This window comes from Oncorhynchus clarkii, chromosome 12, assembly GCF_045791955.1.
Source record: "Oncorhynchus clarkii lewisi isolate Uvic-CL-2024 chromosome 12, UVic_Ocla_1.0, whole genome shotgun sequence".
Taxonomy (NCBI): Eukaryota; Metazoa; Chordata; class Actinopteri; order Salmoniformes; family Salmonidae; genus Oncorhynchus; species Oncorhynchus clarkii.
Genome location: NC_092158.1, coordinates 28,315,069 through 28,342,276, shown reverse-complemented (window position 1 = coordinate 28,342,276; position 27,208 = coordinate 28,315,069). Strand labels below are relative to the sequence as shown.

Below are 27,208 nucleotides of genomic sequence, written 5' to 3'. Positions count from 1 at the left end.
GGACTTAATACTGTATATTACCATATATATTATGTTTATTACTGGCTGGTGAGTGGGCAGTCTACTGTACCTGCAGTTCAGGGATGGCTGGGCCTCGCTCCTCACAGGTGCTGGCGAAACGGGTGAGAGGGGAGGGGAGGACGATTGGGTAGGGACTGACCAGGTTCTTCAGGTCACATACAGGGGGGCGAGACTCCACCCTCGCCATGGTGACCTTCTCTACAACCACAAACTGGTTCCATGGTAACCAGACGGTGCGTTTCTGCATGAGGAAGGGAGCCCTCTGGAAGATCAGGGAGACTGAGATTCCCCCTGCAGCCACCAGGTCAAAACTACAGGAACAGAATCGACACAAATCAGAGCAAGACTATCTCAGCATCATAAGCCAGTTTACTATAGTATCCACTAGTGGTGTAACGGACCGTAGTTGATCCGTGATCTGTACGGATCACCCCCCCAAGATTTGGCACGCATGTGAACTGCGGATCAATTGCAAAGTTTAACCATCATAGTGTGAAATACAGTTCTACTGCCGCTGTTACTTTTTAAAGTAATAATTCTCTAAATCTTGATGCAGAGCTGCAGTGAAAAGATAAAAGACAAGACAGATGCGTGCTCTGAAGCCTGAAGGTTGATTTGATTATTTTTTTAAAGCAGTTGTGTGTACTGTTCACGTGAACGGGGCATGTTGAATCCCAACGAATCAAACTTGGCTGCTCGCGTTGCAAAAAACAAAGAAGAAAGAGCAGTAACAGCCATGGCTAGCGGAGGAGCTGAAGAACTGGAAAAGCCTCCCGCTTCATTTAAGTCTCATGTACGGGAGCATGTTGGCTTCCCTGTCAAATATGATGTCGGAAGAAGGGTGGTGGGCAACACCATTACGGTGTGTAGGCATTGTGCAACAAGAAAGCCGTATGATCATGGAAATACATCGAGCATGGCCATACATTTTGAGCGTCATCACCCCGGTGTGTCAGTGACGGGAGCCAACTCAGCCAAGAGACAACAACTTCTCACCGCGGCATTTAAGCCCTTTGCTGCAGAATCCAATCCGGGTTAAAGCCATCACCAAATCTATTGAGATGTTTATTGCTGCAGACATGAGGCCATACTCTGCTGTGGAAAACAAAGGGTTTAAAAATATGGTGAAAGTGCTTGAGCCATGCTACAAAATCCCCTTGCGCACCCACTTCAGCATGAAGATCGTGCCAGATCTTTATGAACAGGAAAATATCAACATTGAGCACTGAGCACTGAAACTGCAGTGTCTGTCCATGATCCTACCTCTGAAAACAAAGTTTCTACAATCCATGACCTCAAGTGAAGAAGACAGCACCATCACTAGATACAGTATGTCAAGGCTGCCATTAGAGAGGACCTGAACCCCAGATACCCCCCTAATGTACAGGACTACCTTCATAGATCTACTCCACTGGATCCAAGGTTCAAGCCACAGAGCCGACAGGAGCAGACTCGGAGGCATCTCCTCCACAAAATAATTTGGCCATGAAGGAGCTTTTCGGGGAAACCTTTGCGAGCAAGGACACAGGCAAGACGTTTGCCAACACCATCAAAGAGGAGGTGTCATCGTACAAGGCAGCAAGTGGCATTCCAGTGGATGGTGATCCACTGGCATGGTGGAAAAGCAATGTGTAAATACCCTCACATTTCCATGATGGCAAGACGCTACCTGGCTGTGTCTGGCACTTCAGTTCCTAGCGAGAGGATGTTCTCCAAGGCAGGAGACATGGTGACTGCAAAGAGGTCTACCCTCTCCCCAGACAATGTAGACATCCTCATCTTCTTGAAAAATAATTTGAAGTTATAAGCTCAGGTCTGCTTTGCTTTCTTCTTTACTTTTTTTTAATAATGTGGACACGGGCTATTTTATCATTCACTATTGTTCAAAGGAAGAAAGTGTCATATTGCCTCATATTGCACCTTAATTCAATTGAGTATTGAATATTTTATTTTAATATTTTATTTAAACATGGAAAAGTTCCTTGCTTTAAGTGTTCTTTAAGTAATAAATGTAAAGAAAAGTTATATTTGTCTCCCTCTTTATTTTTGCTGATCCGAAAAATGATCCGATCCATGACTCAAAACCGTGATCCATCCAAACAGTGAGTTTTGTGATCCGTTGCACCACTATTACCCACATACAATACTTGACCACTATCTACCTACCTCCCATCCTGGCGACTGACAGAGAAGCCAAATTCGGGGTACTGCTGGAAGCTGATGTTCACACCCACCAGTGGGGTCCCGTCTACTGCCACCACCTGCCCCCGGATCACTGAGGCTCGGCTAGGAGAGAGCAGGGTTTATTTCACTGGGTAAATACATTCTACTATAACAAGTTGAAGTGTTTTCCAGTTCAGTTGACAAATGCAAAAGTGCTATATCCATACACTGTGTTGGCCTACAAATAGCTACGTAGAATGGGATCTGTACTTCAGTGGCAATTATACACCGAACAAAAATATAAATGCAACATGCAACCATTTCAAAGATTTTACTGCATTACAGTTCATATAAGGCAGTGGTTCCCAAACTTTTTATAGTCCCGTACCCCTTCAAACATTCAACCTCCAGCTGCGTACCCCCTCTAGCACCAGGGTCAGCGCACTCTCAAATGTAATTTTTTTGCCATCATTGTAAGCCTGCTACACACACACACTATACGATACATTTATTAGACATAAGAATGATTGTGAGTTTTTGTCACAACCCAGCTCGTGGGAAGTGACAAAGAGCTCTTATAGGACCAGGGCACAAATATAATATAATAATAATCAATAATTTAGCTCTTTATTTAGCCATCTTATATACAAAACCTTATTTGTTCATCAATAATTGTGAATAACTCACCACAGGTTAATGAGAAGGGTGTGCTTAAAAGGATGCACAAAACTCTGCAATGTTGGGTTGTATTGGAGAGAGTTTCAGTCTTACATAATTTTCCACACACAGTCTGTGCCTGTATTTAGTTTTCATGCCAGTGAGGGCCGAGAATCCACTCTCACATAGGTATGTGGTTGCAAAGGGAATCAGCGTCTTAACAGTGCGATTTGCCAAGGCAGGATACTCTGAGCGCAGCCCTATCCAGAAATCTGGCAGTGGCTTCTGATTAAATTACATTTTCACAGACCCGCTTGTGCAATTTCGATGAGGCTCTCTCATATCTGTAAGTGGACTGGAGGCAGGAAATGAAATGGAAAACTAATCCAGTTGTTTGTGTCGTCCGTTTCAGGAAAGTACCTGTGTAATTGCGCACCCAGCTCACTCAGGTGCTTTGCTATATCACATTTGACACAGTCCATACGCTTGAGTTCATTTGCACACAAAAAAATCATACAATGATGGAAAGACCTGTGTGTTGTCCTTGTTAATGCAGACAGAGAAGAGCTCCAACTTCTTAATCATGGACTCAATGTTGTCCCACATATTGAATATAGTTGCGGAGAGTCCCTGTAATCCTAGATTCAGATCATTGAAGTGAGAAAAAACACCCAGATAGGCCAGTCGTGTGAGAAACTCATCATCATGCATGGAGTCAGACAAGTGCAAATTATGGTCAGCAAGAAAACTTAAGCTTATCTCTCAAATAAAAAAAACGTGTCAATACTTTGCCCCTTGATAACCAACGCACTTCTATATGTTGTAAAAACATTACATGGTCGCTGCCCATATCATTGCATAACGCAGAAAATACACGAGAGTTCAGGGGCCTTGCTTTAACAAAGTTAACCATTTTCACTGTAGTGTCCAAAACGTATTTTAAGCTGTCAGGCATTCCCTTGGCAGCAAGAGCCTTTTAGTGGATGCTGCAGTGTACCCAAGTGGCGTCGGGAGCAACTGCTTGCACGCTCATTACCACTCCACTATGTCTCCCTGTCATGGCTTTTGCACCATCAGTACAGATACCAACACATCTTGACCACCAATGTCCATTTGATGTCACAAAGCTGTCCAGTACTTTAAAAATATAATCTCATGGTTCCAGTGGTTTGCAGAAAAGGATGTCTTCCTTAATTGACCCCCCATAAACGTAACGGACATATACCAGGAGCTGTGCCAGCCTGTGCCAGTTTTTTTGGCCTTATCCCCCAGCATTGTCCTGGCTATGTCCGCGGCAGTAGGAAGAATTAAGTCCTACACAATAGTATGGGGCTTGCCTGTCCTAGCCACTCGGTAGCTCACCATATAAGACGCTTCTAGCCCCTTCTTACTAACGGTATCTGTTGCTATTATACATGTCTTACTACTCGAAAGTCACCTTTATTCTCGCTCAAAAAACTCCCATGGCTAATTTTTCAAAATGGTCATGTTTCGTTTCTAAATGTCTCTGTAAGAGTGAATGTTTCCTGCGAGAGAGTAACGGTTAATGTGATTTGATGTTAATTATTTGACTAGGCTACCTGTATTTGACATTGTGTTGTTATTTCGCTGAACACTAGATGGTTCAATTTTATTTTTGGCAGTGAAACGAGGCTACTCAGGCGAGAAAAAAACTCACCCAAATATATAGCCCCGTTGGAAAATATAAATGTACTGTTTGAAAATGTGAAGAATGTGAATCACATTTTTTATTTGGTGTACCCCAATGGCATTGCGCGTACCCCAGTTTGGGAATACCTGATATAAGGAAATCAGTCAAATTAAATAAATAAATTAGGCTCTAATCTATGGATTTCACATGACTGGGAATACAGATATGCATCTGTTGGTCACAGATACTTTAAAAAAGGTAGAAGCATGGATCTGAAAACCAGTCAGTATCTGGTGTGACCACCATTTACATCGCATAGAGTTGATCAGGCTGTTAATTGTGGACTGTGGAATATTGTTCCACCCCTCTTCAATGGCTGTGCAAAGTTGCTGGATTTTGGCAGGAACTGGAACACACTGTTGTACACGTCGGTCCAGAGCATCCCAAACATGCTCAATGGGTGATATGTCTGGTAAGTATGCAGGCCATGGCAGAACTGGGACATGTTCAGTTTCCAGGAATTGTGTATAGATCCTTGCGACATGGGGCCGTACATTATCATGCTGAAACATGAGGTGATGGAGGGGGATGAATAGCACGATAATGGGCCTCAGGATCTCATCATGGTACCTCTGTGCATTCAAATTGCCATTGATAAAATTAAATTGTGTTCGTTGTCCGTAGCTTATGCATGCCCATACCATAACCCCATATGCCACCATGGGGCACACTGTTCACACTGTTGACATCAGCAAACTGCAGCAAAATACTGTCTGCCATCTGCCCGGTACAGTTGAAACCAGGATTAATTTGTGAAGAGCACACTTCTCCAATGTGCCAGTGGCCATCAAAGGTGAGCATTTGCCCACTGAAGTCGGTTACGATGACGAACTGCAGTCAGGTCAAGACCCTGGTGAGGACGACAAGCACACAGATAAGTTTCCCTTAGACGGTTTCTGATAGTTTGTGCAGTAATTATTCGGTTGTGCAAACCCACAGATTCATCAGCTGTCTGGGTGGCTGGTCTGAGACCATCCGGCAGGTGAAGAAGAGGGATGTGGAGGTCCTGGGCTTGCGTGGTTACATGCCAAATTCTCTAAAAAGATGTTGGAGGTGGCTTATGGTAGAGAAATTACATTCAATTCTCTGGCAAGAGCTCTGGTGGACATTCCTGCATTCAGCATACCAATTGCACGCTTCCTTAAAACTTGAGAGACATCTGTGACATTGTGTTGTGGGACATTTTAGAGTGGCCTTTTATTGTCCACAGGACAAGGGGCACCTGTGTAATGATCATGCTGTTTAATCAGCTTCTTGATATGCCACACCTGTCAGGTGGAAGGATTATCTTACTAAAGAAGAAATGCTAACTAACAGGAATGTAAACAAATGTATGCGCAAAATTGGAAAGAAAAAAAAAAAAAAAAAAAAAAAAGAAGCTCTTTGTGTGTATGGACAATTTCGGCAATATTTTATTTCAGCGCATGAAACATGGGACCAACACTTTAGATGTTGTGTTTATATGTTTGTTCAGTGCAATTCTACAGTATAAGAGCTATTTCTGTTCATCCATATATACTCTACCTGCTGTCGAACGGGATGTCTCCAGGGAAGACATGGGTGCTGTCCTTCCCAACCAGGAAGTGGACACGGTCATAGAAGAGGCGTGAGAGGAGCGAGGCGAAGGGGGTCTGGCTCTGCTGGATCAGGTCCAGGGGGTCCGGGGAGCCCTGGCACAGAGGCCCACTGTGACAGCTCGACTGCTGGCAGCAGTCCGGGTCCACACAGTCCGTCAGGCCATCTACAACAACACAATAACACAACATCATCACAGCTAAGTCTACACTGTATCTCAGGCTCACAATGTAATACAGGTGGGTTAAATAACATTCAAAGCACAGAGGACCATGTGAAATTGAGATAAAATCTCTCAAGTGGTTTGAAACTGTACATCAAATTTCCAAATGATATAGATAATAAATCGATAATGTTTCTCCTAAGTGGGAGTACATCCACTCCACCCTATTGAGCCTTTAACACACAGTAATCAAGATGTCTTTGCTGTGATGATTTCAACTTGAAAAACGTGGAGATACTGATGAATAACAATACTGATGAATAACAATATATATAGCAGCTAGATATATTGTTATTCATCAGCATCTCCACTTCAATGAATAATTGTAATTTTGAGAGTGAAAAACTGAAGAAGAAAAAAAACAGAATTCAGGAAAATATAGATAGTGCCTATTTGAAAGCCAGGAAAAAATTATGAGTAGCTCACGACATGTTTCATAATTTAAAAGTAGCTCTCATGCTAGAAAAGGTTGGAGACCCCTGATCTAGATAATTTCTGACAAGGAGCAAAACGCACTTCTGATTTATACAGTCTCAATACAGTACATGTATACTGCACTTACTTACCGCTCTATAATTGCAATATAGTGCCTTCCTAACTATGTTCTCTTTAATGTCTGATACAATGTGGGTCTGAGCAAAGGCAGCGCGTTGGTTCCATTAAATCCATAGACTCCTCTCACACAGCCAGTAGTAGTGCTTAAGTGAATGCTGACATTCATCACAGCAAAATTGCATTGGTAATTAAAAGCAGAATAATGTCTCTTGGTCTTTCGTACATACCTTCCGCGATATGTAAACATGCTTTCTCATAACACGTTTTAAAAGTGTGGTTACTTATATTAGAGATGGCAAATATAAGTGCAATGTGGAATTAATTCAGAATAAAGTGTTACAGTAAGTATGTTTACAGAATATAATAAGGTAGGAACTATACTAAGGTAATGTAATAAGATAGTAACTATATTAACATAATGTAACAAGGTGTAATGATACAATATGTGCCAAATAAAATTGACAAGCTTAAATTCAGTAAACTACTGGCTAACACAACAGCATAGCTACTGGGCCGAGAGCCATAATATCCCCATTCAGTGCTGGATTGCCAAAGTAAGGGAGGCACTGTGCCCACCAGGCCTGGAATTTCGTGATTTTAGGGGCAAGGCCATTTGGCCTTCAAGAGTTCCTGAATCTGCCAGGGCACCAAGGCCATTAACCAAAAAAGCTGTAACGATGTACGCTGAGAGTCGGGAAGCAAGTTCAGGGAGTGAATACATTTAATAAATAAACGAACATGAACAAAACAAGAAACACGAACAGCGCACCGACATGAAAGAGATACAGAAACATAAAGTGACATAACTAGTGCAGGTAATCAAGGAGGTGATGGAGTCCAGGTGAGTGTCAATAAGCGCTGGTGCACGTGACGATGGTGACAGGTGTGCGTAATAATTAGCAGTCTGGTGACCTAGAGGCCCGAGAGGGAGTATACGTGACAATAGCCAATAAAATTGCGTATGTAACTAAAAAATGAGCCAACATGTCGAAGTGTAGGTGATATTATGCTACTGGCTACCGCCTCATGTCCAGACCGATGCTGACATGAGGGAGGCGCCTGAAAATGTAGCCAAACTTTAATGAGACTTTTAATTACATACTCTATATATAGGCTAAACGCCAGTCATGTTTGACACATTTAAAGTATTATTATTAATGTCTAAATGCTTGATTCTGTCGAAATACTTGAGGCATGTTCATTCAGATAGGAGAGAAAGGTCAGTACCTACTGAGCACTGCAACATCACCCACCTTGCAATCTGAGCAGAGGCAGTCAACATTTTGAAAGTATTTAACCATAAATGTAATTGTTTATTAAAACCTGGAAGTTTTTGTCATTTTATGAGGCCTGTCTCACCATGTTCTGACCATAATGTTAAGGGGATTATTAGCAACTATCATGTTGTCAACTTTCTTTCATTGCCGAGCAGCAAAATACATAATCCTAGTCATATTAACAACCCATGCTAGTTGTTGCGTCTTTAGATCTTCCCTCCTTCTACATTTCTGAATGATATTTTCATCTCTGTCATATGAAACCGCTCACATTTTGCTGTGCATTTTTGAAGGAAGGACAAGCAGACCAAGATAATTGCTAATCTTTTCTACTATGGGGGATAGTAGATTGACATAGGCTAGTGATTTTGCTGTTCGTTAGGCCTACTCATCTTGTTGGCTGATGAAAAGTAAATGTGGACAGTTCTTCTAACATCTTCAATATGAAAGCCGCAACATTCCCTATGTGTCAGTCTTCACTTGTAGCCTACTTCGGAGCTGCGATGCCTGTGAGAAGGATGCGATGATCTGAGATATCTGAGAGAGCCAAGTGAGTGAGAGGTGATTCGGAGCATGGCGATTGGCAGCAGGGAGAAGGGAATTATAATGATTATATTCAGCCCAAGGGCACAACGGCCACGAGGCATGGATTTATTTAGGGGGCATTACAGCCACACAAGGGGGAAGCGACAGTCATGGCCCCTGGGAAATTCGAGGCCTGGTGCTCAGCCATAACCAATACTTAGATAATCAACAAATAAACAATGCAATGAAATAATGAAGAAAACATTTATTTGGGGGAGAATTGCTGTCCGTGTTCTGGATCTATTGTTGTATAATTAATGTACTCCACAGCTGCAAAAGTAAAACAAAGCATAGTGCATCAGCAGTGCACAGCCACCATGTTCATAATGAAGGCTGGATGTTAATTTGTGGTTATAGCAACTCATTTACAGCTGGTTGGAAAAGTCATTATCTTTTCTCTTAATCACTGCTCTTTTTCAGGTGATCATTTGCCATTTAGTTTTTTCAAACAATGCCTCCAATGAGGCCTCATTTGGAATATAAATGGCATTTCTAATGGAGTTGAGATGAGATGAAAATAGGAATATGTTCTGGGGTTGTGATGTATATATATTGGCTTGAGAAAGTAATTGGCATGGGGTGATTATTTCCTCCTCCTTTGTTGGAGTGTCGGGCCAATTTGAGCCTCCTACAATTTCCCTCTACATCAAAGGAGGGCCAAAATGAATGTACATCATCCAAGATTCCCATCAGTCATAAGAACTCACACACAATGCGGAGGTATCATCTTTGAAGGGAGAGTCATAGCTGCCGTGAATAGCACTCAATTAGGTTGTAGAATGACAGAGTGAACATTTACTGCCCAGGCTGCCGCACATCACTGAACTGAACGTCATTTTATTTTCTATTGTATTGGGTGAGGAAAGAAAATACAGTGCATGATTTAGGATCAACACAAACAAAACAAAGATACACTAACATCACGCTGCACATGCCTGCCTTGTCACACGCACAGGCACACACAGGGGAACGCACACTAACACGGCTAAAGAAACTGTGAAAATTAGCAAAGAATGAAGACTTGATAAAGTGAAGAAGCTGTTTTGCTTCAATCTAGAAGCTTCCTAGGATCTGACTTAACACTGTCAAGGTAAGAGGTAATGGTAAAAGCAGCCAAAGCCGGGAAACCCTGAGGAGTGGGTGAGGTTCAAGAATTCACGCTCAAATCCACATCTCCCTGTTTTTCAGACACTAGCTAGACTGTAGAGACTGTGCACAATATTGTGCTCTTACCTTCTCTGACACTTTGGCTATGTTTGAACTGGCAGCCCAATTCTGATCTTTTTTCCACTAATTGCTCTTTTGACCAATCACATCAGCTCTTTTCACATCTAATATTTTTTCAGAGCTGATCTGATTGTTGAAAAGAACAATTACTCGAAAAAAGATCAGAATTGGGCTGCCTGTGTAAACGCAGCCTCCTGTCTGCATGTTTAAAGGAACTATATGCAGTCTAATGTAGCTCATTTAAACCTTATATAAAGATGTACATTTTAATGAAACATCTGACCCATGTAGTGGAATTGGATGAGACATAGTGCTCAAACAGAATCAGTACATTTTGGAGCCTGTCACTTTAAATGATCTCATAATGACTCTTCATTTATACATATTACACCTCATGTTGTATCATCATAAACTCATAAGAAAAAGGAGTTCACGCTCCAACCACGTCCCTGTTTCCAGATGGTAGCTTGACTGTACAGCAACTGTATTATGCTTTTATCTCCTTTGCCACATACAAAAGAGCTAGCTGCAGTCTAGTGTAGCCAATGTACACCTCATATACAGAGGGACATTTCAATTAAGAAGCTGACTCATGCACTCGATGAAACGTGAACAGAAGCAGTATGTTTTGTAACCTGTCAATCACAATTTGTATTTTTACCAAACTACAGTAATTACTACATTACGCAACCATGTTTTACACTTCATATTACATACTTGTAAACTTGACTTTCTCTTTTTTAACTTTGAAACAACAATAACATGACATGTAAGTCAGTAAACAACTAGGTTATCCCTTGCTTTTACAAATGGCCTTTTTCTCCATCTTTTACGTTTCCCTCAAAGACACGGGCATTGAACCCGAGCTCCAAAGCCTCATATCTGGTTCACTGTTCACTGGAACACTAGGGGCTATGCTCAAAAATTAATCCTCAGAGGAGCCAAGCAACAGGCAGCACACCATCAGCAAATTACTGAGAGAAAACCTAGAGGTCCCCTTGGTCTGAGAGCCATGGCAACTATTGTAGCGAGAATCTAACAAAAGGAAAACAAAAAGGAAAATGAAAAGGCTCGTTGGCTCAGATGAAGGGAAGGAGAAGTGGAGTCCTAAATATTTCCTCATCCTGACCTTCACCGGCACTGGAGGTCAAGTCATTAATCATTATTGAGTCACAGACAGGCCACCATCCACAGGGACCTTACCTCTGTCGTTGTCAGTGTTGTCATCACACTCTGTCTCCATGACGACATTGCATCCCATGCCGCTCCAGCCCGCCTGGCACACACAGTGCCACCCGCTCTGTTCCAGGGTGCAGCGACCGTGGCCATTGCACAGGCCTGGACAGCCGTCTGGATGGAGAAAGGGAGAGAAGACAGACAGTCTGTGTATCAGAACACTGCCAGAAACAACGGGTCATTCCTCATGATTAAGGAGATGGGGACAGATGCTGCTCTCTTTTAATTTACATAAAATCCAGATGTCTGGCCATTCGAGAACATTTGCTACATACACTCCCCTACGTATTTATTTTGACAGTGAAGCTAAAACTTTTAATTTGTCTCTACTCTCCAGAATTTTGGATTTGAGATCAAATGTTTTATGAGGCGACAGTACAGAATGTCACCTTTTATTTGAGGGTATTTCCATAAATATCTGTTTTATCATTTAAAAATACATGCACTTAGCGTATTCAGTCCCTCAATTTGAAGGTGTCAAGTATTTGGACAAATTAACTTGTGACTCAAGCGTGTGACTCTACAAACCTTTTGCATGCATTTGCAGTTTGTTTTGATTGTGTTTCATATTATGTAGTGCCCAATAAAAATCTATAGTAAATAACGTGTCGTGTCACTTTATTGTAAATAAGAATAGAAGTGTTTCTGAACACTACATACCATGATTACGGATAATCATGAATGAATCGTGAATAATGATGAGTTAGAAAGTTATAGATCCTCAACCCAGTGAATCCCACCGTTGTGCTGGTGTGATTTTGAACTTCTAACTCCTTTTAAACATTGTGTGTTTGAGCTACAGACTTCTGGTTACACCAGTAGATTTTAATATTTATTCTGCATACGTTGGTACCAACCATTTGTCTGTGTGATTAACGGGGGCTGAGCTAGGGTGGTGTGTGAGACAAGGGAGGATCCCGAAGGGGCCTGGGTCTCTCAAGTCTTTTGGTGTGTGTGTGTGTGTGTGGGGGGGGGGGGTTAGGTCAGCTTAAATATTGCCGATAGATTGTAGCTTCCATCAATGTAATTGTCTGCATCACTTCCAAATGAGTGAACAACAACGCTTAGGCTTCTACTTCCAGCTTATACATACTATATAGATTTTATGGGCACAGTCTATTTTACAATAGTTATATTTTGTATGTTTTTACTCATGTCCTTCCTCTAACCTCAACCTCCCATCTATTTCTTTGACAAAAGTTCTGAACCTATATACGTTTTACAGTTATCTTGTATTATTAGCTGTTATTATTAGCTGTTATTATTAGCTGTTCTTATTCCCAACCTTCAGCTCCATTCAAACCCTCCCATCTATCTCTTAACACCATCCATATTGGATATCTATTTGCCATATAGTTTTCAACTGTGCTGTGATGATTCACAAAAGTTCTGAACCTTTCTATTCTCGTAATTTCTACAGATTGTAAATTAAAAATAAACCTTTTTGCTATTAATGATCGATTGACTATGACTTTTCAGATCACCCAGCAGTTCTATCTGCAGAGTTAGCTCCAGATAAATGTTGCAATTCTTCAGCCATTCCTGAACCTGTGACTAAAAACAAGCTACATAATGGGCAGTACCAAAACAAATTATCTAATGATTCTGTTTCTTTGCAGCAAAATCTGCAGAGCTGGGAAGGTTGTATCCCCCATATATATAACATTCTATTGGTTCGAATCTGGCGTTGTTTTGAAGCCTTTAGTGAAAGGTCTAAATCTTTAATATTTCATCATTTCTGCCCTCCGAATCCATATTTATTTTATAAATAGGCTTGTTTAATTTTGTCCGGCTTGCCGTTCCAAATAAAATGGAATATTTTTTCTCATATAACTTAAATGACTGTTAGCTAGGTATAGGCAAGACCATAAGCAAATAGGTAAACTGGAATAAGATTAAAGAGTTAATCAGGGTTCTTTTTCTACAAATAGACAGGCATTTTTCTTTCCATGGTAGCAAGATCTTATCTATGTTTGCTAACTTTCTATAAAAATGTTTTGGAGTGAGATCATTTATTTATTTTGGGATATGTATACCGAGTATCTCCACATAACCATCAGACCATTTTATTGGTAAACTACACGGTAGTGTAAAAGTTCCAAATGTAAAAGTTCCAATGATCCAATATGCAATATAGTACATTTATCATAATTTGGTTGTAATCCAGAGAGGTTAGAAAAAGTATCTAGATATTTTATGAGACTGTGCAGGGATCTAAATTGTGGATTTAAAATAAAACATGAATCATCAGCGTACAATGACATCTTTGTTTTTAAGCCCTGGATTTCTAGCCCCTTGATATTATTGTTGGATTTGATTTTAATAGATAACATTTCGATGGCCATAATAAATAGATATGCTGAAAGTGTACAACCTTGTTTTACTCCTCTTGACAACTTTCTGAGTAGCAATTATTTCATATTTTACACCTACAGTAGGGTTACTATACATGATTTTAACCCATTTTATAAGAGATTCTCCAAATGTTCCAGGCATTTATATATAAACTCCAGTCGTACTTTATCAAAAGCCTTTTCAAATTCAGCTACTGTATGAATAGCAGGACTGGCTTCCCAGATTTTTCATAGTGTTCTATTGTTTCCAGTACATGTCTAATATTAACTCCAAAGTATCATCCATGTAAAAAACCTGTCTGATTAGAATGAATAATATCCGACAATACTGTACCTTTTAAATTCTATCTGAATATATATATCTTGCTATAATTTTTACGTCACAACACTGAAGTGTAAGGGGCCTCCAATATTTACCAATATCCTGTTTCAGTAATAATGAAATCAGACCTTCTTGTTGAGTGTCTGATAATCTACCATTTACATAGGAGTGGATAAAACATGCTAATAACGGTCCTCTGAGTATATCTACAAAAGTTTGGTAAATCGTAACTGGTATGCCATCCAGCCCTGGAATGAGTCTTTCTGTACAGCTGTTTGTTTTACATTATTAATCAAAAAAATCCATATAATTAGCTTCGGTTAGAGGAGATGGAGGAGACAGAAACAAAAACATATGCTTAAAGTACTTTGCTTCCTCCTTCAAAATATAATTTGGTGAATCATGGGTAACTCCATCATTTGTAACAAGTTTCATTAAATATTTTTGGTAGCATTTCTGTGTTGAAGATTAAAACATTAATTGTTGCATTTTTCCCCATATTCCATCTAGCTTGGTTTATTTTTATAATATATTACACTTGATCTTTCTTGAATAAGTTCCTCCATTTTTGTTTGTTTTTCTTCTAACTTATTCTGCCTCTAAGGTACAGTTTTATTGCTATCTATCTGTTCTGTCAGACCTTCTATTTCCTTTGTTAATATGGATTATTTGAACCTAAATTGCTTTTGTTTTAGAGATGAGTACTGAATTGCATGGCCTCTAAAGGCACATTAAAAGTGTCCCATACAGTAAGGGGATCTGTTGTACCTATGTTATGTCGGAAAAATGCAATTATAAATACCTCTGTCCTAGTTAAAAACAAGTTATCATCCAATAGGCTTTGATTAAATTCAGTTAGAGTAATGTATATGCCAATTATCTGATGGTCCGACCGCATTCTGTCACCTATCAACACTTTTTAAACTTTTGGTGCCAACGAGAATGCCACAAGAAAGTAGTCAAGACGACTAGCTTGATTGAGCCTCCGCCATGTATATCTCACTAGGTCAGGATATTTAAGCCTCCATATATCCACTAGTTCCAATATATCCATGACATTCGCGATTTCCTTAAGAGCATGAGGGTGATAGTTTGTAGTGTGATTTCCTTTACAGTCCATTGAGGTATTTAAAACAGTATTATAATCTCCCACCATAATAATAGAGTCTTGTATTACTTGTAGGGTTGATAATTCAGTATATGTATTTTCAAAGAAATGTGGATCATCATTATTGGTCCGTAAAGGTTAATGAGCCATATCCAATAACATATTTAATATCATCCATCTACCTTGCGGATCTGTTTGTAAAATTTGCACATTAGGATCAAAATTACTGTTAATTAATATCATCACCCCTTTTTGTTTCTTTGCCCATGGGAGAAGCAAATTTCGCACAACTTCATCTAAATTTGTTGAATGAGTTCCCTGTAAACAATAGATATTATAATCCTTCTCTTTAAGCCAGGTCAATATTGTTAATATTTTCTTATTATCTGCTAAACCATTACAAACTGGTTATACTTATTTCACCAATTACCATAATGAGATACACGTTTCAAATCTATTTACATAATATAGAGGACCAGTCGAAAGTTTGGACACATCTACTCATTCAAGGGTTTTTCTTTATTTGTACAATTTTCTATGTTGTAGAATAAATAACACATGTAGTAACATGTAGTAACCAAAATATTTTATATTTGAGATTCTTCAAAGTAGCCACCTTTTGCCTTGATGACAGCGTTGCACACTCTTGGCATTCTCTCAGCCAGCTTCATCTGGAATGCTTTTCTAACAGTCTTGAAGGAGTTCCCACATATTCTGAGCACTTATTGGCTGCTTTTCATTCACTCTGCGGTCCAACTCATCCCAAACCATCTCAATTGGGTTGAGGTCGGGTGATTGTGGAGGCCAGGTCATCTGATGCAGCACTCCATCACTCTCCTTCTTGGTCAAATAGCCCTTACACACCCTGAAGGTGTGTTCGGTCATTGTCCTTTTGAAAAACAAATGATAGTCCCACTAAGCGCAAACCAGATGGGATGGTGTATCGATGCAGAATGCTGTGGTAGCCATTCTAAATAAATCACAGACAGTGTCACTAGCAATGCAACTCCACACCATCACACCTCCTCCTCCATGCTTCACGGTGGGAACCACACATGCAGAGATAATCTGTTCACCTACTCTGCATCTCACAAAGACACAGAGATTGGAACCAAAAATCTAAAATTTGGACTCATCAGGCCAAAGACAGATTTCCACCAGTCTAATGTCCATTGCTCATGTTTCTTGGCCCAAGCAAATCGCTTCTTCTTATTGGTGTCCTTTAGTAGGGGTTTCTTTGCAGTAATTTGACCATGAAGGCCTGATTCATGAACAGTTAATGTTGTGATGTGTCTGTTACTTGAACTCTGTGAAGCATTTATTTGGGCTGTAATTTCTGAGGCTGGTAACTCTAATGAACTTATCCTCTGCAGGAGAGGTAACTCTGGGTCTTCCTTTCCTGTGGCAATCATCATGAGAGACAGTTTCATCATACAGCTTGATGGTTTTTGCGACTGCATTTGAAAAAACGTTCAAAGTTTTAGAAATTTTCCAGATTGACTGACCTTCATGTCTTAAAGTAATGATAGACTGTTGTTTCTCTTTGGTTATTTGAGGTGTTCTTGCCATAATATGGACTTGGTGTTTTACCAAATAGGGCTATCTTCTGTATACCACCCCTACCTTGTCACAACACAACTAACTGATTGGCTCTAACGCGTCGAACACACCAACTGTGTCATTGCATCACTGCTGCATTTTGCGCAGCTAGGCACCTATACTGATGCAGGTATCTTTTGCAGATGGTTGCATGCGGTTGGACACATGGAGGAGAGAATCATTTTCACAGTATCCTCAAAACCGTGTCTTTTTGACACAACTGCTGACAGCTACAGGGACATGAACACAAAAAATGCTGCTTGGGGACAAGTGTCCACAATAGTAGGACTGCCAGGTCAGTTTAGTAGTGAGCTTGTGCTAGACGTGGCTAGTGAGCTAGTTAGCTAACCTAGCTTGCTAACCTAGCCAATGAGCTGTGTGTGTGTGTGTGTGTGTGTGTGTGAAAAAATAGTAAGATAAATTATGCTAGTTACTACCCCTGATAACTTGCCCAAATAATCATGTTTGAAAGAGTGTGAGTGTGTATGTCAGATAAATAGTCGTAGAAATGGTAGATACTACTGTACCCCTGATAATTTGGTCAGATAACCGTGTGTGTCTGTGTGTACAGTAGGTGACATGTCCATGATAGCTATCTAATAACTATAGTTATGCTAGGTAATGGTTTGGCTTATCATGTTCATGTCTATGTCGAAGAAGACTGTAGGAAGAAGTGGAGAGGACTCAGGGAAAGGTATCAGAGAGAGAGAGAAGGGCAGAGAAAGAGAAGAAGAGGTCTGGGTCAGCAGCTTCAGGCCTCTGCCACATTCTTTCTTTTCTGGATCCATTTATTGTTCCTAGGGCAACAAGTGGCAATTTTACAGCCAGACCCTCCACTACGTCATCCACAAGTGTTGTCGCCACATCAAGACCCTCAACGTCATCTACAAGTGCGACCATTGCCTTCACCGGTGCAGCGAAACCCTCTATGTCTTCTACTAGTGTGACCACCACCGGTGCAGCGAGACCCTCTTAAACGTCTGCATCATCCACAAGTATGACCACCACCGGTGCAGCGAGACATTCTACAATGTCTACATCATCCACAAGTATGACCACCACCGGTGCAGCGAGACATTCTACAACGTCTACATCATCCACAAGTATGACCACCACCGGTGCAGCCATGGAAGATGATGAAATGGAGGAAGTACCTCTGGATCTAGGACCACCTGAGATTATTATGAACCTCACGGAAGTGACCACTGAGGAACTCGTTGAACAGGATGTGGCCGTGGAGACAAACGAGGAGAGAAACAGAGAGAGAAACGAAGAGGAACAACGTCACACCAGGCGTCATCGGAGGTACCAGCCCCCAGATCCACTCAACTAATTTCAGCAGAGGCTCCTCCAAGCCGTCGAGAGGGATGCAGCCCAACCTGATGCTCACAGGAGGGAGGAAGAGGAGACTCTCTTTGCCATGACCCTGGTGCCAACACTGAAGAGGCTGCCTCAGCAAAGAAAAGCAGCAGTCAAGATTAAAATGTATCAGCTGCTTTTCAAAGCCTAGTTCAATGGTACGTTTTTTTTCCCTCCATATCACAGGTAGTGTCATAATTGTGCGACAGTGAAGTAAAGTAGGTCATTTCTACACTATACTCATGTAGGCTGATTGATATTTCGGATCAAAAGATTAATATGAGGCAAATGTATAGCTGCTGTTTCTGGGTTAGAAAATATCCTAAAACAACAGTTTGCTGTCTAAATATTTGCCTGCTATATTCCTCTTTTGATCTGAAATACAAATTCCATGAGTAAACAGCAGGAATTACCAACTTTACCACATTATTCCAATATTTATGCCACTAACTACACTATACAAGCAGTATTAAGTTAACATAAATGTCACCTTTTATGATGTTATATTATGTAAAGCTTGTATGTGTTGTTTTTCTCTTCCCTTCCAGAGATGGAGTCAATTTAGCCGACCAGCTCACAGGAAGGACAAGAAGAGGAGAGGAGTAGTCTGGTTGTTGTTTTGACCTCCCTCATTGTACCTTTCTTTTCACACACTTCTGTTCCATTTACATTCAGTCAGATTTCTGAATTGACAGAATTGAAACTCATACACCAGATAATTCACAGATGCTTTTGTTGGTCTCTTAAAAGACTAAAGGTGAACATACAGTGGGGGAAAAAAGTATTTAGTCAGCCACCAATTGTGCAAGTTCTCCCACTTAAAAAGATGAGAGAGGCCTGTAATTTTCATCATAGGTACACTTCAACTATGACAGACAAAATGAGAAAAAAAATCCAGAAAATCACATTGTAGGATTTTTAATGAATTTATTAGCAAATTATGGTGGAAAATAAGTATTTGGTCAATAACAAAAATGTATCTCAATACTTTGTTATATACCCTTTGTTGGCAATGACAGAGGTCAAACGTTTTCTGTAAGTCTTCACAAGGTTTTCACACACTGTTGCTGGTATTTTGGCACATTCCTCCATGCAGATCTCCTCTAGATCAGTGATGTTTTGGGGCTGTTGCTGGGCAACACAGACTTTCAACTCCCTCCAAATATTTTCTATGGGGTTGAGATCTGGAGACTGGCTAGGCCACTCCAGGACCTTGAAATGCTTCTTACGAAGCCACTCCTTTGTTGCCCGGGCGGTGTGTTTGGGATCATTGGGATCCAAACACGACGAGTTGAGTTTTTACCACAAAGTTATATTTTGGTTTCATCTGACCATATGACATTCCCCCAATCTTCTTCTGGTTCATCTAAATGCTCTCTAGCAAACTTCAGATGGGCCTGGACATGTACTGGCTTAATCAGGGGGACACGTCATGCACTGCAGGATTTGAGTCCCTGGCGGTGTAGTGTGTTACTGATGGTAGGCTTTGTTACTTTGGTCCCAGCTCTCTGCAGGTCATTCACTAGGTCCCCCCGTGTGGTTCTGGGATTTTTGCTCACCGTTCTTGTGATCACTTTGACCCCATGGGGTGAGTTCTTGCGTGGAGCCCCAGATCGAGGGAGATTATAAGTGATCTTGTATGTCTTCCATTTCCTAATAATTGCTCCCACAGTTGATTTCTTCAAACCAAGCTGCTTACCTATTGCAGATTCAGTCTTCCCAGCCATAGTGGAGTTTGGAGTGTGACTGTTTGAGGTTGTGGACAGGTGTCTTTTATACTGATAACAAGTTCAAACAGGTGCCATTAATACAGGTAATGAGTAGAGGACAGAGGAGCCTCTTAAAGAAGAGGTCTGTGAGAGCCAGAAATCTTGCTTGTTTGTAGGTGACCAAATACTTATTTTCCACCATAATTTGCAAATAAATTCATAAAAAATCCTACAATGTGATTTTCTGGATTTGTTTTCTCATTTTGTCTGTCATCGTTGAAGTGTACCTATGATGAAAATTACAGGCCTCTCTCATCTTTTTAAGTGGTAGAACTTGCACAATTGGTGGCTGACTAAATACTTTTTTGCCCCACTGTATGTATTTAATTGAAAACCACTTGAAAACCAGGGTGTTGAAACTTTTTGTGAAGTTATGTTCCATCGACTGGTCCATGACATCCAGGGGCCATTTGTTTGTTTAGCTGTGTTATGGCTACACATTATTTAATTTTTTTCAGAGACAGAGACACACACACCTCTCCTCCACTCCTCTCTGTACCTCAGATCTCCAAGCGCCCTGCCCTCTCTCTCTTTATTGCCATGTCTGAAGTTCTCCAACTACGTCTAGGCTTTATGAGTAGTCCCTGTGTCTGTCTGCAATTGTGCCAAAAAGACATGCTCTTGTTGTTCTCTTACAGATTACAGGTTACACATTCATTTTCTTATTTTTACACGCACGTACACACACACACCTCTTTCAAGATTTAAAAAAAAAAAAAACATTTTTACAACACAAATACCTGTCATGTTCTTTCCTGTACTTGAATACTTATTAAATTATAATGTTTTTATAGTCAGTTGTTTCATTTGTTTATTAATATCTCATTTAGAATTAATCTGCGTAGTTCTTCCCTATACAGTGCCTTGCGAAAGTATTCGGCCCCCTTGAACTTTGCGACCTTTTGCCACATTTCAGGCTTCAAACATAAAGATATAAAACTGTATTTTTTTGTGAAGAATCAACAACAAGTGGGACACAATCATGAAGTGGAACGACATTTATTGGATATTTCTAACTTTTTTAACAAATCAAAAACTGAAAAATTGGGCGTGCAAAATTATTCAGCCCCCTTAAGTTAATACTTTGTAGCGCCACCTTTTGCTGCGATTACAGCTGTAAGTCGCTTGGGGTATGTCTCTATCAGTTTTGCACATCGAGAGACTGACATTTTTTCCCATTCCTCCTTGCAAAACAGCTCGAGCTCAGTGAGGTTGGATGGAGAGCATTTGTGAACAGCAGTTTTCAGTTCTTTCCACAGATTCTCGATTGGATTCAGGTCTGGACTTTGACTTGGCCATTCTAACACCTGGATATGTTTATTTTTGAACCATTCCATTGTAGATTTTGCTTTATGTTTTGGATCATTGTCTTGTTGGAAGACAAATCTCCGTCCCAGTCTCAGGTCTTTTGCAGACTCCATCAGGTTTTCTTCCAGAATCGTCCTGTATTTGGCTCCATCCATCTTCCCATCAATTTTAACCATCTTCCCTGTCCCTGCTGAAGAAAAGCAGGCCCAAACCATGATGCTGCCACCACCATGTTTGACAGTGGGGATGGTGTGTTCAGCTGTGTTGCTTTTACGCCAAACATAACGTTTTGCATTGTTGCCAAAAAGTTCAATTTTGGTTTCATCTGACCAGAGCACCTTCTTCCACATGTTTGGTGTGTCTCCCAGGTGGCTTGTGGCAAACTTTAAACAACACTTTTTATGGATATCTTTAAGAAATGGCTTTCTTCTTGCCACTCTTCCATAAAGGCCAGATTTGTGCAATATACGACTGATTGTTGTCCTATGGACAGAGTCTCCCTCCTCAGCTGTAGATCTCTGCAGTTCATCCAGAGTGATCATGGGCCTCTTGGCTGCATCTCTGATCAGTCTTCTCCTTGTATGAGCTGAAAGTTTAGAGGGATGGCCAGGTCTTGGTAGATTTGCAGTGGTCTGATACTCCTTCCATTTCAATATTATCGCTTGCACAGTGCTCCTTGGGATGTTTAAAGCTTGGGAAATCTTTTTGTATTTTGTATCCAAATCCGGCTTTAAACTTCTTCACAACAGTATCTCGGACCTGCCTGGTGTGTTCCTTGTTCTTCATGATGCTCTCTGCGCTTTTAACGGACCTCTGAGACTATCACAGTGCAGGTGCATTTATACGGAGACTTGATTACACACAGGTGGATTGTATTTATCATCATTAGTCATTTAGGTCAACATTGGATCATTCAGAGATCCTCACTGAACTTCTGGAGAGAGTTTGCTGCACTGAAAGTAAAGGGGCTGAATAATTTTGCACGCCCAATTTTTCAGTTTTTGATTTGTTAAAAAAGTTAGAAATATCCAATAAATGTCGTTCCACTTTATGATTGTGTCCCACTTGTTGTTGATTCTTCACAAAAAAATACAGTTTTATATCTTTATGTTTGAAGCCTGAAATGTGGCAAAAGGTCGCAAAGTTCAAGGGGGCCGAATACTTTCGCAAGGCACTGTACCTTTGCAGATCTAAGACAAGATGAAAGTAAAAACACATTCTCTTCCTAATTCGTAAAGGTGTGGTCTTTACTCCCAAATTTCACTTAAATTTAACTTCCAAATGAAGAGAGACAACGATACATAAAATACTCTGGGGGGAAAAATGCTATTTTATGGACAATGGTGGATGGTTCTTAAAATAACCTTGGTGTTAGGAGGCTCTTAAAAGAGCTGTTTCACTCCACTGACATGGGACTTCACCTGCTGGCGATGAGAAGAAAGTGGTCAGCTTCTCCCTCACCTGGAGTGCCTGTCTGGGGGCGTTGTTGGCACCTGCCCTGGTGACATCAGGTAGGTGACCATTTGGCGTGCCCATCTCCACCCGGAGCGGCTCCTGGAATGACCTCCGCAGGTAGTTGTGGAGAACACATGTGGTCTTCACGCAGGCATCGACATTTGAGGAGCTGAGACCAAGCACTCTCTGATACATTCTCCACCAGGCTGCCAGACTCCCAAAGGCACATTCAACATCTAAACTTGCCCTGGACAGTCATTTGTTAAAGATCCTTACAGGCTTTGGCAATGGCAGCTGGCGTCCAGCGTAGGGCCTCATGAGGTTGGGTCTTAAAGGGAAGGCCTCGTCGCTGATGAAGACGTGGGGAACAGGTCCCAGGTCTTCAGCCCCAGGGAGTGATGCAGGTGGTGGAATCTCCAGGGTGCCATCCTAAAGTGCCTGGAAGAAGTCAGAGTCCCAGAAGGTCCCGCCATCACTTCCCTTGCCCTAAGCACCAACATCGACAACACGGAAACAGTAGATGGCATCTACTACAGCCAAGAATACAATATTAATTAATTAATATGTACCCTTGTAGTTGGAGAATTGTGAACCCGAGCATGGTGGAACCTGGATTACTATATGTTTCCGGTCAATTTCCATCTCTCCAGGAACTCGGCAACGATGGCCCTCTAGTCTTCCTCCTTGGGGACTGGCATGTATTCACCAACCAGACAGTCCAAAATGGCTTGTGCCACAGAGGGGACAATGCCTACCACCGTGGACCATCCAACTCGGAAGCTGAATCCGATGGTCCTGTAGGTGTCCCCTGTCACCAAGAATCTGAAATATAATTCAAAATAATGATCAATATTGTGTGTAACTTCAATTCCACCCACATATTATATCTACTCAGATAGCTACCTCATTACTGTTTATTATGCTTTACTAATTATATTGTAATACTCATCAACCATCATTAACAATTCCTTGAAACAGTACAATTCAGTCTACGACTATATCAATAAACTGTAGTCCAGGCCAACTCTACTCTTAGAAAGAATGGTACTATCTACTTAAAAGGGTTCTCCGGCTGTCCCCATAGGGGAACCCTTTGAAGAACTCTTTTTGGTTCCAGGTAGAACTCTTTTGGTTCCAAGTAGAACTCTATTGGATTCCATGTATAACCTTTTCCCCAAAGGGTTATACCTGGAACCAAAAAGTGTTATCCTATGGGGAAAACTTTTGGAACCTTTTTTTCTAAGAGTGTATGTGAGTCCAATAAGAATGTAATGAATCACTGTAACTGTCTTGAATAACAATGGTTCCTGGAGAAGACTAGCCTACCTTCATCAGGGCAGAAGGCACCTCAACTTTATTTTCATTTGGTAACATTGCATAATTAAAAAAGGATTATAAACCAACTTTGGGAAAAGTTATAGTCCTAATGAACATTCTGTAAAAGTACATCTGATGTCAAATAGGGACTATTAACTACAGAGCCCTTTAGCTAGCTAGGTTGCACATAATTTTTAAAAATCAAATATCAGTCAATTATGGTATCAAAGGCTTTAAAAATGTACTAGAATTTAGCTTACCGGAGACAAATCGCCAGGCGTTCAACTGGGCTGATGGACTCCAGGTAGTTGATATCCATCCTGGCGATCCTGGCTCCAACCATCTGGAGCAGGTGATCGAACTGGCTTCAGTCCAGACAAAAGTAACTTCAGAATTCCTCTCCAAACAGTCGAAGCTCTTGAATGAGACGGTGGAACTCCCCTGCCTGCTTTCGGGACTCTAACCATCTCTGGACCCACACAGACCTGTGCTTTCGGCGGGGCTGGTCCCGGCCCAACAGCGCGATCAACACCACCTTCCTCAACGTTGGTCTCATTGTTGAGAGAGCCTACTCTGCTATCTTGACTATTTATTATTGCATTTTGTGAAATTATATTATAGGCTCTCACAATTCATTTGTGGATGTCATCGAATAAATAATATACTTGGTAAATAAATGAATACATTTTTTAAAAGAAATTCTCCAGTCAAACTGTTTTTATTATGTTATCCCACATTTTTTTTTACTGGATATGTGTGCAACAAAAATTCAACATTCACATTTTTCTACTTTCTGAATGTACTTCTGGTTTATCAAAACGCAATGACGCAGTCGGTGTGTTCGAAGCGTAAAGCATTACAAAGGAAAGAAATCCAACAAATTAACTTTGAACAAGGCAAACCTGTTAATTGAAATGCATTCCAGGTGACTACCTCATAAAGCTGGTTGAGGGAATGCCAAGAGTGTCCAAACCTGTTATCAATGCAAAGGATGGCTACTTTGAAGAATCTACATTTTTTTTATTTGTTTCACACTTTTTTGCTTTCTACATGATTGCATATGTGTAATTTCATAGTTTTGATGTCTTTACTATTTTTCTACAATGTAGGAAATAGTAAAAATAAAGAAAAACCCTTGAATGAGTAGGTGTGTCCAAACTTTTGACTGGTACTGCATGTTTGGAAATGTACCATTAAAAAGTACTGACATTGACCAAAATTTGCAAAAATTGGGAGATTTGATTAACCATTGTCAAGTCCTAGGTGATGGAGATCAGATACACCCCCTTCCCTTGAAACACACTCACACTGTTCCCCCGTTGTGACCATTTCCCCAAGCAAGTTACTGCAGCCAGTGTAACCAGCACAGCCACTGCCAGGGTGGGGGTACCCCACCGGAATCACCACCAGCTAGGTACAAGGTCGTCAAGGTTCTCATTAGTAGCTTTGATAATTTCCTTGTATATTATGCTCTCCCATCAGGGGGCTCTGGCTTTATAGGACCAACGCTGCCATTCAGGCTTAAAATCTTGAGGGCTCTGTGCTGCTCCAGTAGGTCGTTGTCCACATTCCTTTTTCTGTTTTGGATGCATATAGGCAACTTACAGTAAGCCCATAAAACAGATAAGGACTTCTCTTTAGTGTATGGGTCGCTCAGGTGGGTGTCTAGGGTATAGGGTTGGGGACAGGACAATAAATAAATAAATACATTAGATGCCGTCTTATCCATTTCTAAAAGAGTTAAATAATTATTTTACAACATTCCCTATCTTGAATGCTATAGAGTAGTTGTAGTTTATTTAACTATTGTTTAATTTTATTGCTTTTCTACTTTAAAAAACAAATATTATTTCAATCCCTACTATGGCTAGCAATATACAGTTTATCATCTACGAGAGCTACATGCTGCCCTTTTAATCTATTCTCCTTGAAGATTGGGTACAGAACTTTGAGCCGAGTTGTTAGAAGGTAAGGGGTTAATTTACGTAGAAGATCATAGGAAGTCCCAGGACAAGGTGTCTATAATACTGTAATAAGCTCACATAGTTGCTGTCACAAATTCCACACAGTTGTCATTGACTAGTTGGATATTCATTTCCCACTAAGCAAACAATTTCTGTTTTTACAGCATTCATATCAATTCATTTTTATCATTTTTTTGCTCTGGCAGACTTTTTTTGTTGTCAATAAAACTAATGAATGCAACTGTTTATGTCAAATTGTCCTAAAAATAAAATGGTTAAACACTTCATTGTGAGCCTAAATATAAGGGCTGGACATGCAGATAAATAAAAGTCAGATAAATGAAAATACCATTTTTGCTGGTGCCTCGGGACTACTAGGGTTAAAGATCAAGCCACCAAAACATGCTAACCTCTCACTATTACCTATAACAAGGGAGGTTAGCATTTTTGGGGGGTATGACATTTATGCCTCTAACTTTCTAACTCATCATTATTCACGATTCATTCATGAATATCCGTAATCATAGTAGCATCCACATTAATGAAGTGTTCAGAAACATATTATATTCTTATTTACTATAAAAGTGACCCTAAAATGGAACCACACAGTATTTACCATTAATTTCTATTGGCACCACAGAATCTAAAACACAAACAAAACTGCAAATGCATGAAAGAACTGTGTAGTCACAAGCTTGATGTAGTCAAGGCATGCTAGGAATATGGGACCAAATACTAAACGTCTTAGTAAATTTATACACTATAAGTGAATTTGTCCTAATAGTTAAGACATCATTAAATGGGGGGACTACATACATAAAGTGCTTTCATTTATAAACGGTAAAATAGATATTCTCAAAATACCCTCAAATAAAAGGTTACATTCTGTACATTTGACCTTAAACACAAAATTCTGGAGTATAGAGTCAAATTAAAAGTTTTAACTTCACTGTCCAAGTAAATACATAGGGGAGTGTATTTTGTTATATTCTATCTTACATAAATTGAATATAGTGAATGTTCTGCCATTGCTTTGGGCATTGTACTTTCTCCTTAGAATTAATTAACATCTCAATAAATGTGCTTTGGTGGTAGTGCAGGAATACCTTTTAAAACCCCTGCTGCTATGAAACAATTCAATCCTAAAGAATGAGAGCGCATCTTACCTTTAACAACGAGATCCAGGTAATACGCTATATACCACATGAAGATAAAAGGAAGAAAGAAAAAAGTGTTTGAGATTAGATTACTGAGTCTCAAAGATATATGCTAGCACCAGGGCACATGAAGAGATAATTACAGCCTATTAATGTGCCAGGAGCTAAGCTTTATGGTTTGATTCACACATCCACAGAGACACAGAGCCTATCTCCAATTCCCCATCTCTTTTGGCAAGAAGAAGGATTTCAAAGGAGTGTTTTCT

General features: G+C 40.4%; 1 protein-coding gene and 2 pseudogenes across 1 annotated transcript in view; 1 reads left to right on the top strand and 2 right to left on the bottom strand.

Annotated features, from left to right (window-relative positions):
• LOC139422968 (teneurin-1-like) overlaps positions 1-27,208 on the bottom strand; it is a 226,980-nt gene that overhangs the window by 54,720 nt on the left and 145,052 nt on the right. Inside the window, exons 13-17 of the mRNA XM_071174499.1 lie at positions 26,952-26,978; positions 11,198-11,344; positions 6,077-6,293; positions 2,188-2,307; positions 71-332 (exon numbers count right to left, since the gene is read on the bottom strand). Of these exons, the coding sequence (XP_071030600.1) occupies positions 71-332; positions 2,188-2,307; positions 6,077-6,293; positions 11,198-11,344; positions 26,952-26,978 (773 nt within the window). The remainder of the gene's footprint in view (positions 1-70; positions 333-2,187; positions 2,308-6,076; positions 6,294-11,197; positions 11,345-26,951; positions 26,979-27,208) is intronic.
• LOC139421780 (uncharacterized) lies at positions 16,779-18,537 on the top strand (annotated as a pseudogene).
• Positions 22,421-24,377, bottom strand: LOC139421779 (uncharacterized; annotated as a pseudogene).